The following is a 13,291-nucleotide window of genomic DNA, read 5'->3' on the forward strand; positions in this document are numbered from 1 at the left end:
TCCAGGGCACCATGGTGGCTGTGGCAGCACCTGGCTCACCCGGGCTCTCTTTCCCTCTCGCAGATACAGGAGTGGGGCCCCTTTGACCTGGTCATTGGGGGCAGCCCCTGCAACGACCTGTCCATCGTCAACCCGGCCAGGAAGGGTCTCTACGGTACGGTAGGAGAGGGCTGGGGCTGCACAGGGGTGCCAGAGGGCTGACAGAGACCCCCAGCCCTTAGCCCAGCCCCTCACTCCTCCCCACAGAGGGCACCGGGCGCCTCTTCTTCGAGTTCTACCGCCTGCTGCACGAAGCCCGGCCCAAGGAGGGCGACGACCGGCCCTTCTTCTGGCTCTTTGAGAACGTGGTGGCCATGGGAGTGAGCGACAAGAGGGACATCTCGCGCTTCCTGGAGGTCAGTGCCCACCCCTGCAGCCCCGGGGACACCCAGGTGCCACCCACACGGTGTTTGGAAAGACAGGAGTCTGCTAAGGAGGGCAGGAGCCTTCCCTGAAATGGAGAATGTAAACCCTCCCCACCCCTACAGGACTCCAGACCCCAAAACTCTGCTAAGGAAGGCAGGAGCCTCCCCTGAGATGGAGAATGTAAACCCTCCCCACTCCCACAGGACCCCAAAACTCCCTCAGATCCCAAAACTCCCTGCTAAGGAAGGCAGGAGCCTCCCCTGAGATGGAGAATGTAAACCCTCCCCACTCCCACAGGACCCCAAAACTCCCTCAGATCCCAAAACTCCCTGCTAAGGAAGGCAGGAGTCTCTCCTGACATGGAGAATGTAAACCCTCCCCACCCCTACAGGACTCCAGACCCCAAAACTCTGCTAAGGAAGGCAGGAGCCTCCCCTGAGATGGAGAATGTAAACCTTCCCCACCCCTACAGGACCCCAAAACCCCCTCAGATCCCAAAATTCCCTCAGACCCCAAAACCCTGCTAAGGAAGGCAGGAGCTGCCCTGAAATGGAGAATGTAAACCCCACCTCTGCAGGACCCCAGAACTCTCCTCAGACCCCAAATCTCCCTGCTAAGGAAGGCAGGAGCCTCACCTGAAATGGAGAATGTAAACCATCCCCAACACTCCCAATTGCTATAAATTTTAAATTAAGGGGCTCTCAGGCAAAAAAATATGGAAGCAGGAAATAACAGTTCTTTAATAGGGGAGGAAAAAAAATCTTCCTGTTTCTGGCACTCATTTGTTGTCTTTTCCCTTTTGGGATACCAGCAAGATTATTTTATTATTTGTGTCACCAATGCTACAGAAAGCATCACATGGAAAGAAACCAAAGTTCCTCTTTTATTACACACACCTATGTCAACAGCCACTGTTGTAACACATCCAAATTAAGAGAAATTTGAGAGAAAATTATTGGATTACAAGAAGCTTGGGAAAGAGTGGTAATAGAATGTTTCAGAAGGCTGATTTATTATTTTATGATATATATTACATTAAAGCTATACTAAAAGAATAGAAGAAAAGGTTTCATCAGAAGGCTGGCTAAGAATAGAATAGAATCAGAAAGAATGAATAACAAAGGCTCTGTCTCAGACTCTCTGTCTGAGCCAGCTGACTGTGATTGGCCATTAATTATAAACATCCAACATGGGCCAATCAAAAACCCACCTGTTGCATTCCACAGCAGCAGATAACCATTGTTTACATTTTGTTCCTGAGGCCTCTCAGCTTCTCAGGAGGAAAGATCCTAAGAAAAGGATTTTTCATAAAAAGATGTGTGTGACAGTGTCCCACAATCTCCAGATTATATCTGGGTAGGAATGCTTGGCTCCTCCCTCTGGGTGGAGCATCTCACAATGGGATGTTATAGTTCTTATCAGCCATGCAGTGACATTCAATAGCTGTTAGCAGCAGATTGGGGTCACTCAGAGAGAGAGAGATAAGGCAAACTGCCCACTTGACAGAGATAATCTGTGATGCAGATGGCAATAGAAAACATCTTTCATTGCCATGTGGAGCACACAGCTGCCCAGCCCCACTGGCCCTAAGCCCAGGGATGGGTCTGACCCTTGTCCCTCCCTCCCTCCCTCAGTCCAACCCTGTCATGATCGATGCCAAAGAAGTGTCTGCAGCACACCGGGCACGCTACTTCTGGGGGAACCTGCCGGGCATGAACAGGTGAGCGGGCAAAGCTGAGCCCCTGGGTGCTCTGGGAGGGTGGGCTGTGCTCCTGGGGGCTCTGGGAGGGTGGGCTGCACTCCTGGCTGGCCCTGGGAGGGTGGGCTGCACTCCTGGCTCATCCCTCAGCTCAGGTATGCCTCTGGGGGTCCCCTGAGCCTGGTCAGGGCTGGGCAGGAGCAGGAGTCTGACAAAGAGGTGATGGCACACCCTGGAACCCTGTGGTGGTTCCCCATGGCGGTATCTGGTCCCGTCCCAGCTCTCTTGTGCTGCAGGGGTGGCACTGAGCTGTCCTTTGTGTCCCTCTTGGGTGTTGGCCGTGTAGTGGCCATAGATGGGCTCCCACAGCCCATTACCTGCCACACGCCCCCAAAACAGCCATGGCCACCTTGTGACCCCCACAAACCCCAGCTGGAGACCTGCCCTGTGCCCACGGTGGGGAGGGGACAGGGTGGGGACACAGTGCTGCCACCCCCTGCCCACCATCTCTGTCCGCCAGGCCGCTCGCATCCACCGTCAATGACAAGCTGGAGCTGCAGGAGTGCCTGGAGCACGGCAGGATAGCAAAGGTCAGCCTGGGCTGGGGGCGAGGGGGCCTGAAGGGGGCAGGAGGGGGGTCCCAGGGCTGTCAGCAGCAGTCCCTGGGTCATTGGGATGCAGGATTGGGCTTCCAGGAGGGATCGGTGGGAGTTGCTCCATGCCAGCCCAGCCTGACCAGCCCGTGCCTCTTGCAGTTCAGCAAAGTGAGAACCATCACCACCCGCTCCAACTCCATCAAGCAGGGCAAGGACCAGCACTTCCCCGTGTTCATGAACGAGAAGGAGGACATCCTGTGGTGCACGGAGATGGAGAGGTAGGGGACAAGGAGAGGACATCCTGTGGTGCACGGAGATGGAGAGGTAGGGGACAAGGAAGGAGGACATGCTGTGGTGCATGGAGATGGAGAGGTAGGGCAGGTGGGCCAGACACAGACCCCAACCCTGATCTAATGAGACCTTTGCTGGGTTCAGGGTGTCCCCAGCAGGCTGCAGGGTCCCAGATAGCGCAGTGCTGTTTGGGACAGACTGTCCAAGCTCCCAAGCAGTTCTCAGCCACAGGCAAGCTTAAGTCATATCAGCTCTTTAGTGATCATCAGCTCATTGTGATTTCAGCTCTCAGCTTGCTAGGCGCCTTGGACAGATGCAGGGAGAGAGAGGAGAAGGCTGTGTGGGGTTCATCAGGAGAATTCCCACAAAATTCTTTATTGAATTATTGATTCAATAAAGAATCAATCTTTATTGATTCTTCTGCGAAGGTTCCCAGTGACAGCTCTTCTGCCCAAGCTGGGCAAAAACAGCTCTTTATATAGGGTACAGGTACAGAAATTGTCCAATAGCAAGGGTTAAAGGGAAGCGACCTATAGGGTTACAGAGAGATAAACAAGGGTTAAAGGAAAGTGACCTATAGGGTTACAGAGAGATAAACAAGGGTTAAAGGAAAGTGACCTCTAGGGTTACAGAGAGATAAGCAAAGGTTAAAGGAAAGTGACCTCTAGGGTTACAGAGAGATAAGCAAAGGTTAAAGGAAGGTGACCTATAGGGTTACAGAGATAAGCAGGGGTCCAAAGGTGGAAGAGGGGCTTCCAGCCCCTTCACCATGACTTGGCATTCCCTGTCTTGGTCTGCTGAAGGCCACACCTGTGCCTGCCACACTGACCCGTCCCCGTGTCCCGCAGGGTGTTTGGCTTCCCCGTGCACTACACGGACGTGTCCAACATGAGCCGCCTGGCCCGGCAGAGACTGCTCGGCAGGTCCTGGAGCGTGCCGGTGATCCGCCACCTCTTCGCGCCCCTGAAGGAATACTTTGCCTGCGTTTAGAGATGGGCAGGGACTGGCCACACTCACGGAGCGAGTCGGTAACAAACCCATCCACGCCAAGAGAAGTGAACACACGGAATGAGAGAAGAGTCAGCACCCAGAAGAGAGACGGGATTTCGCAGCCCGACGGGAACCCAGCACGCGTCTCCCCGAGCGAAAGGGGTCGGTGTCCTCTCCGGAATTTCCCAGGATCAGCTTTAGCTATTTAAAAACAAACAGAAACCACAAGAAGCAAACAAAAACAAAAAAAAAACAACGAAGATGGCAAAAACAAACGATGACGAAACGGAAGAAGAAAAAAAAAAAAAAAGAAGAAGAAAAGAAACCAAAACCTATTTTTTTTTTTTGTTTTTGGGTAACCTTTTAATTTTCCGCTCTTTTCTGGCTGGGTTTTCCTGTCGGTTTGGTTTCCACTTCTCGGAGCAGCGGGCGAGACGAGACGCCAGCACCGCTCTCGGAGAGGGGGAAACGGCAGCGGGGGGAAAGCCCAGCGGGGAGGGAGGCGGAGGAGGCAAAGGAGACCCTGCTCTGCTCCGAGACCCGCTCCGAGACCGCTCCGAGACCGCTCCGCTCCGTCCGCGCCAGCAGCGCCCGGCCGGCCCGGCCCCGGCCCCGGCGGCTGAGCCTCGCTCTGTTCCACCAGCACCGCTCTCCGGTGACATGGAGCCGACCCGGCAGGGAGGCCGGGAACACACACACCACACACACACCTTTTCTACAGTATTTTGGGTGCCTACCACACGGGAAACCTTGAAGAGAGCAGATCCTAGAAGCCGCTGTTACCTCTTGTTTACAGTTTATATATATATGATAGATATGAGATATAGATATATATATATATAAAAGGTACTGTTACTACTGTACAACCTGACTTCATAATGGTGCTTTACACAGCGGGGTGAGTCGAGACATCAGCTTCCTCGTTGCCTTACGTGCCGGGCCTTTCCGAGCGAGCGGCAGGGCCGGGGCGGCCGGGCGGAAGCGTCTCCATCCCGAGTCATGCAATAACCTTTTTCTGTCCCGAACGGAAGCGCCTCGGCGGTGCCCCCCTGCCCCGCCGGCGCCGCCCCACAGCGTACTGGTGCTCTTCTGCGTACGTGGTGTCCGCCAGGGCCCGTGCCGGCCGCGCCCCGCCGTCCCGCGGGGCGGCACGGGGGCGCCGGCGGGGCAGGGGGCGCGCGGCGGTGCCGGAGCGCGGCCGGGGCGCTTCGGGCATGGCGCGGGGATGGCCGCGGCTCCCGGACCCTGGTGCTACATCCGCGGGGCCGGGCTGGCGGCAGGAGGGCGATGCCGGGGCGAGCCGGGAACGGGACCCCGGCGGCGGCACCGCGGCCACCGGGCCATCGCTCCCCTGCCCGCGCGCGGTTCGGAGCGGCGAGCGCGTCCCCTCGGTGCCCGCCGGGGTGACGATGGCGGCGGTGGCAGCGTCCCCTCGGTGCCCGCCGGGGTGGCGATGGCGGCGGTGGCAGCGTCCCCTCCGTGCCCGCCGGGGTGACGTGGCACGGTGGCGGTGGCAGTGGCGGTGCTGGCGGTGGGAGCGGAGCAGGTGCTGGCAGTGCTGCGGTGGATGGTGCTACGCTCCGGGGGCAGGCACTGGTGCTAGGGCGCGGGGAGGCTCCCGGGGCCGTCGCTGTCTCTTCTCTAACTGTGAAAGGTGCGGGCCCGGGGCCGCGCTCGCTGCGGGGTGCTGGCTAATGGCAGCGAGCCGCGGCCCGAGCCCCCGAGGTGCTGGGACCGACGGCGGCGAGGGGCCCCCGGCTCCCCTCCCTGCTGGTGCTACTGGGGGCTGGGGGGCCCCTCTGGGTGCGGGGGGCACGGGGAGCTGAGCTGGCACGGGCGGCCGCGGTGGGGGCACCGCGGGGCCCGGCTGTGCCAGGGAGTGAGGGTGGCAGGCGGAGGGCACCGGCCCCGGGCACCGGGCTCCTGCTCGCTCCCGGGGCCGGGTGGCACAGCATGGCACGGGGTGGCACAGCATGGCACAGGACCGCTGCACCGGGCACGGGTCCTGCCTGCCTGCTGCTGTCTGAGCCCATGAGCCCGTCTGTGGGGCTGGCATGGCCCTGGGTGTCCTGTGTGGGGCACAGTGGGCGCTGCGGGTCCTGCATGGCCCTGCAGCACTGCTGCAGGTCCTGCATGGCTCTGTGCCCCTGGCTGTGGGTCCTGCATGGATCCACTGCACTGGCTGTGGGTCCTGCATGGCCATGCAGCACTGCTGCAGGTCCTGCATGACTCTGTGCTCCTGCCTGTGGGTCCTGCATGGATCCATGGTGCTGCCTGTGGGTCCTGCACAGTCCCACAGACCTGGGTGCTAGTGCTGCATGGCCCTGCAGGGCTGATTGCAGGCCCTGCGTGGCCTCGCCGTGGCAAATGCAGGGCCTGCACGGCCCTGTGGCACTGGGTGCTGATCCTGCATGGCCTTGAGGTGCTGGGTGCTGGTCCTGCACGGCCCTGCGACGTTGTTGGCAGGTCCTGCACGGCTCTGTGGCACTGGGTGCTGGTCCTGCATGGTCCTGCAGCTCTGGGTGCTGACCCTGCGTGGTGGTCCTGCAGCTCCGGGTGCCGGTGCTGCACGGCCCCGCGCTGGGTTTGGGGGTCCCAGGGACCCCCGGGGCCGGCCCGGCTCAGCCCAGCCCTGCAGCTCTTCCTGGGACCCCTGGCCCTGCTGCACCTTTGGGGGCTGGGTCCCAGCAGGTGCTGCAGCGTTGGCGTGGCCGGTGCCAGTGCCGGTTCCGGTGCTTGTTCTGGTGCCAGTTCCGGTGCTGGTTCCGGTGCTGGTTCTGGTGCTGGTGACAGTTCTGTGCCAGTTCTGGTGCTGGTGATGGTTCTGGTGCTGGTGCCAGTTCTGTGCTGGTTCCGGTGCCAGTTTGGTGCTGGTGCCGGTGCCAGTTCTGGCGCCAGTTCCGGTGCCAGTTCTGGTGCCAGTTCTGTGCCAATTCTGGTACCGGCGCCGGTTCTGGTGCCGGTTCTGTGCCGGTTCCAGTGCCAGTACCAGTGCCACTTCTGATGTTGGTTCCGGTGCTGGTTCTGCTGCCAGTTCTGTGCCAGTTCTGACGCCAGTGCCAGTTCTGGTACCAGTGCCAGTTCTGTGCCAGTTCCAACGCCAGTGCCAGTTCTGGTGCCGGTTCTGGTGCCAGTACCGGTTCTGTGCCGGTTCTGGTGCTGGTGCCGGTGCCAGTACCGGTTCTGTGCCGGTTCTGTGCCGGTTCTGTGCCAGTTCTGGTGCCGGTTCCGGGCCGGTACCGGCGCCGTGGGAAGCAGGTTCCTGCTGGGAGCAGGTGCCGGCGGCGGTGGGGACCGTGGGGATGCCTGGGGCGAGAGTTCAGTTTTTAACAAAGTACCCGACTCACGTCTTTTTTTAAACAAAACCAACCAGACAAATTCTGTTGCACAGCCCTAGATGAAAACTCAAAACAACACAGCAAGGCCTGAATTCCTTAAGATCCGCCGAGGGAGTGGGGACAAACACGGTGCTAAAACATTTTATTAAAAATATATATTGTTAAATTAAGTCTGCTGTCTGGACAATGACTGTTTTGTTTCTCGTAGTGGAGTTTCAAAGAGCACTATTATTTTACTCTTATATATTATTATTAAAAAAAAAAAAACAAAAAAGAAAAAGGCATTTTAACTTTGTACTTGAAAACTAAATGAGAGATTTCATGTGTTTTAGCCTAGACATTGAAGTAGCTGACGCTTAACTATTTGTGGGAATCATGTACTCATCATCCCGAGGAATACGCTGTAGAGCTGGTACCCTCCTTCCTCCCTCCCTCCCTTCCTTCCTCTTCCTCCTCCTCCTCCCTTTGATTTGGCTCCGCCGCCACATTCCCGGCGCCGCCGCGGCCGCCCCGGCTGCTCTGCCTGCCCTTCTCCCTCCACCCCGGTTTATTTTCTATTCTCTCTCGGTTCGTTGCCCCCGTTTTTTTGTTGGTTTGTTTTTTTAGGGTCGCTTCTCTATTTATTGCCGCTGAACTGTGCATTTCACGGCCGGAGGTGCCGCGGGCGCCCGGCGCTGTTGTATCTGTGTGAGTATTGCTCGTGACATAGCTGTTCTGAACTAATAAAGGTCAATGCGTGCAGCAGATGTAGAAAGTCTGTCCGTCCCGCTTCCATCCCATCCTCCTTTTCTTTTTTTCTTTGGTGCCCAGAAGAGTATAATACAGACAAGCTCCTTTCTAATGTACTTGTGCTGGAGAACACTTGAATAAATGTCCTGTTTTGTGCAAAAAAAAAAAAAAGAGAAAAAAAGAGGAAAAAAAAAAAGAGAGGAAAAAAAAAAAAAAAACGCCTCTGTGTGGTCGTGTGGTCTGTCTGGTGTGGGTGGGGCGTAGTGGGTGGGGACATCCAGGTGCTAAAGGGGTCCTGGTGATGGTGGGGTCCTGGAAGGTCCTGGTGCCTTTGGGGTCCCGGTGCCTTTGGGGTCTGGGGGGACAGTGGGGTCCTGGTGCCTTCTTTGGGGTCCTGGTGATGGTGGGGTCCTGGAAGGTCCTGGTGCCTTCTTTGGGGTCCTGGTGCCTTTGGGGTCCCGGTGCCTTTGGGGTCTGGGGGGACAGTGGGGTCCTGGCAGGTCCTGCTGCCTTTGGGGTTTGTGGGGGCAGTGGGGTCCCGGTGCAGGTGCTGAAATGCAAAGCTGTGGTGGAGTCGCAGGGTGTGGGATTGGGGTGATTGTGGAGTTCTGGTGGGGCCCTGGCAGGTGCTGGGGTTGGGTGACTGTGGAGCCCTGGAGAGCCCTGGGGTCCCCGTGGGTGGGCGGGGGTCCCAGTGCAGTGGGGTCCCGGCCCTGAGGTCCTTGTGTTCCCAATGAGCAAGGGGTTCCCAGGGGTCTCAGTCGCAGGTGTGGGAGCTCTGGGTGGTGCCCAGCTCCCCTGGGCACCGGGAGCATGGTGGGGCTTGAATGGGCACCCCCATTTCTGCCGTGTGAGCTGTGGGTCAGGAAACCGCCCCGTGCAGCTCCTGCCTCAGTTTCCCCTGCAGCTGAGCCTCCTGGGGCCTCCCCAGGTGCTGGGACCCCGAGCAGGGTCCGGGGGGCTGGTGGGGGTACATGGGGTGGGCAAGCAGTGCCAGTGACAGGTGTGGCAGCCTGGGGACCTGTGCTGTGCCAGGGGTGGTGGCACAGGGCACTGCCAGGCTCTCCAGGGCTGCGGTGAAGCACAAAAGCACAAAAGGACCCAGTGCTGGTGCTGGGCTGGGGCATGGATGGACTCAAGAGCAGCCTTGGGAGAAGATGTGGGGAATGGAATTACAGAAAATGTTCAAAATTTAAAAGGAGGTTCACGTCGTGTGTGTGTAAAATTTGAGATCAGAAATGTTGACTTAGAAATGTTATGGAATAAGACTGACATGGTTGAGAGAGAAATTGAGCTAGAAATAAGTTTTAAAGGATGGTCTTGTGAATAAGATTAGATACTTTGGAGAAATAGAACTATGAAAGATGTATTACCCCACGAGGGGTAATTTTAGATTATTAGTTTTAAGGTATTTAAAGTGTGGTGTGGCTAAAGCTGACAGGCCAGGAAATGTTTCTAGTGTAATTAGGAATTTGTTACTGCCCCGTCAGGGCCACAGAAGGGAGGAATTTCTGACAGGAAGGTTCCAGGCCTGGGAGAGGCAAGGTCTGGTGGGCACATCCTGGTTTAATGTGTGGGGACAGCATTTCCCCACTGTGTGAGGGGAGCAGCAGCTTTGGCCGTCCCAAAGGTGCCTTGTGGACACCTGAACTGGGGCTGCACACACTGGTGCTGCTGTGGGGAAGGTAAATTCAATAATGTCTCACCTGTGAGGAAGGTAAATTCAATAATGTCTCACCTGTGAGGAAGGGAAATTCAATAATGTCTCACCTGTGAGGAAGGTAAATTCAATAACGTCTCACCTGGGCAGGGCTAACTGTTGGGGGAGATGGAACAGGAGAGCCTTATCAATATGATTGCCTGGCAAAAGATTTTGAGAATATGGAAACTATAAGTGAGATTGAAATGAAAGCAAGCTTTGAGATCTCTCAGTTACTGAACAACTGGAAAACAATGGCATGGCCAGCTGAAGGTGATCCCCTTGTGATGGAACAACACCCTCTGCTTGCAGACAGCTCCAAGGGTCAGAGCAGACCCTACAGCTTGGCAGAAGGGGCCCGAAGAGGAGTTTGTAGGGTTTAAAATGTAACACAGTATGGTAATGTAGTGATTCTTATAGGCTGTATGGAAATGTTGGAGGATTTGTATCTTGTACTAGATTGGTTAGTGAGAATTAGGATATTCAACACAGAAGAAGATTTATTGTATTGTAACGGGAATCTCACTCTCTTAGCTCTTAGCTCTTGCCCCTCTTGCCTCTTAGCTCTTGCCTTTTACTCTCTCACCCCTTTTACTCTCTTATGCTTTCACTCTCTCACCCTCTCATCCTCTCTCCCCCTCTCTTCTCTCAGTCCTGCTCTGAGCTGTGGCTGCAGCTCCCAGCAGGGCCCTGCACCCAGGCCCTGTGCAATGAACCCCAAATCCCAGCAGGGCCCTGCACCCAGGCCCTGTGCAATGAACCCCAAATCCCAGCAGGGCCCTTTGCAATGAACCCCAAATCCCAGCAGGGCCCTTTGCAATAAACCCCAAATCCCAGCAGGGCCCTGCACCCAGGCCCTGTGCAATAAACCCCAAATCCCAGCAGGGCCCTTTGCAATAAACCCCAAATCCCACAACCTGGCTGCAGAGATCTCTCATTTCCATCCATCCCGACCATCCTAACCCCCAACACTCCCACACTAACAAGGCTTGGAGGAGGGATGTGGCACTGGGAGGAGATGCCAGGAATGAAGAACTCACCAGCCATGAGGGCACTGGGGAGAAACCCCAAAATGAGGAAGAAATTGATAAAACAGCTGGGGAAATGTGCTGAATCAGCTCCTGCAGGGGCAGATTGCCACCACTGACCCCTGGCCCAGAGACCCAAAAAATCCACGAGAAGAGTAGCACTGAGCATGCGACTGATTAGCATGAGAAGCAAAGGACAAATTTAACTAATGGATGGTAGACTGCTAATTAATAAGAGAACTGTGTAACTCACATTTATTGTTAAGTAAAATCCACGTTGTTGGCTTTGGTCTCATTTGCAGCTTCATTCAGGCAGAGGCTTCTCTCATTAATTGGATTTGAACAGAGCCAAACATCAGCAGCACATGGAGCTGCTGGAGAGAGCCCAGAGAGCCCTGGAGCCAGGCTGGCAGAGCTGGGGGTGCTCACCTGGATGGGAGAAGGATCCAGGGAGAGCTCAGAGCCCCTGGCAGGGCCTGAAGGGGCTCCAGGAGAGCTGCAGAGGGACTGGGGACAAGGATGGAGGGACAGGAGCCAGGGAATGGCTCCCAGTGCCAGAGGGCAGGGCTGGATGGGATATTGGGAATTGGGAATTGTTCCCTGGCAGGGTGGGCAGGCCCTGGCACAGGGTGCCCATGGTGCCTCAGGTTTGGCTTTTCTGTTTTTCACATTCTGTGCTGCTTTGGTGTGAGGGTCTGGGTTTCATATCAGGGATGCTGAGCTCTGGGCACAGAGCAGGGACACAAAACAATTCCTGCTCCAGCTGGGCACCAAGGACAAATGACCCAAATCTCAGCCCAGGAGCACAAACAGCAGAGAGAAAAACAAGGATGGGACTGCCTGGGCTAAAGCTGGAATGGGACAATGAACTGCAAGGTGCAAATGGAGCAGAACTGATCACAGTGACAGACCCCGTGCCTGGTTCTGCATTTTGGGGCCATTTTGGTTCATCTTGGGGCCATTTTGGTTCATCCTGGGTTCGTTTTGGGCCCATTTTGGTTCATCTTGGGTTCATTTTGGGGCCATTTTGGTTCATCTTGGGCTCATTTTGGAACCATTTTGGTTCATCTTGGGTTCATTTTGTGACCAGTTTGGTTCATCTTGGGTTCATTTTGGGGCCATTTTCGTTCATCTTGGGTTCGTTTTGGGACCATTTTGGTTCATCTTGGGTGCAGCCCTGGCTGGGCTCTTGTGCTGCCCAAGGTGGATCCATGCAGGAGATGCTTTGAATAAATCCCTGTTTGATTCTTTAGCTCTGCCCAGCCTCTGCTCCAGCTCAGCCTGCACAAGGCATCACCCAGAGCAGCTGGGGCTGCCCCTGGATCCCTGGCAGTGCCCAGGGCCAGGCTGAACACTGGGGTTGGCACAGTGGCAGTGTCCCTGCCATGGCAAGGGTGGCACTGGGTGGGATTTGGGGTCCCTTCCCACCCAGATTTGTGCCTGTGGTCACCAGACCTGTGCAGAGCTGTCCCTGTGCCCAAGGGCAGCAGGGCCCAGCCTGGCTGGAGGAGGCACCAACAGGGACAAATGCCAGGGACAGGGACAAATGCCACCTGCTGCCCTGGGGAGGGAGAGCCCCTGGCTGTGACAGTCCTGGGGTGGCTCTGGAAGGACCTGGGGGTCCTGGCAGGGACAGAATGTTTGTCCCTGGTGTCCCCAGTACAGGGGAGACAGCAAAGCCCCAGAGACACCAAAGGGGGTGCCCAGGACAGGACCTGGCAGAGCCAGGCAGTGCCCAAGGACAGGGTGGCACCACTGGGTTGGGATGATGGGATGGGATGGGATGGCATGGCATGGCATGGCATGGGATAATGGGATGGGATGGGATGGCATGGCATGGCATGGGATGATGGGATGGGATGGGATGGCATGGCATGGCATGGCATGGCATGGCATGGCATGGCATGGCATGGGATTATGGGATAGGATGGGATGGGATAACAGGATAACGGGATAATGGGATGGGATGGGAAGTGGACATTAGGATGTGGGTGAAGCAGAAGATCCCCAACCCCATGACCCAGCCCCGTGTCCCCACTGCTGCCCCACAGCCAAGTGCCACATCTGTCACTGTGAGTGTCCGGTGCCACCAGCAGTGTGCCAGGCTGCTCACAGGGCAGGATGGGGACAGCACCTCTGTCCTGTCACCACACCTCAGGCGCCTGACGGCACCCAGAGGGGCTGTGCCAGGAGCTCCTGGGCACTGCCAGGACAGTCCAGGGCTGGCAGCTGGTGGGGTATGCTGGGCACTGCCCGGTGTTACTGGGATGGACTGGGCACCACTGGGTGTTTCCAGGCACTGTTTGGGGTCCAGGGGTGTCCCAGAAATGTTCCAGGGGTGTCGCGGGGGTCCCAAGAGGGGGCCCGGGGGGTGCCCCGGGGGGTCCAGGGGATGTCCCGAGGGTTCCCAGGGAGGAACCCCCACGGTTCCAAGAGGAGTTCCAGGGGTGTCCCAGGGGTGTCCTGGGGGTGTCCCGAGGGTTCCCAGGGGTCACCGGGGATGTCACAGGGATGTC

The 13,291-nt window shown here is 56.9% G+C and overlaps 1 protein-coding gene across 3 annotated transcripts in view; it reads left to right on the top strand.

Moving 5' to 3' along the window:
* Positions 1-4,256, top strand: part of DNMT3A (DNA methyltransferase 3 alpha) — a 38,085-nt gene extending 33,829 nt beyond the window's left edge. For all 3 annotated transcript variants that reach the window (XM_063153279.1, XM_063153280.1, XM_063153281.1), the window contains 6 exons: positions 64-154; positions 247-395; positions 2,040-2,125; positions 2,625-2,694; positions 2,860-2,978; positions 3,840-4,256. In XM_063153279.1, the coding sequence (XP_063009349.1) occupies positions 64-154; positions 247-395; positions 2,040-2,125; positions 2,625-2,694; positions 2,860-2,978; positions 3,840-3,981 (657 nt within the window). In that variant the 3' untranslated portion in view covers positions 3,982-4,256. The remainder of the gene's footprint in view (positions 1-63; positions 155-246; positions 396-2,039; positions 2,126-2,624; positions 2,695-2,859; positions 2,979-3,839) is intronic.
* The last annotated feature ends 9,035 nt before the right edge of the window (positions 4,257-13,291 follow it).

Source organism: Melospiza melodia, chromosome 3 (genome assembly GCF_035770615.1).
Source record: "Melospiza melodia melodia isolate bMelMel2 chromosome 3, bMelMel2.pri, whole genome shotgun sequence".
In the NCBI taxonomy this organism is placed as follows: domain Eukaryota; kingdom Metazoa; phylum Chordata; class Aves; order Passeriformes; family Passerellidae; genus Melospiza; species Melospiza melodia.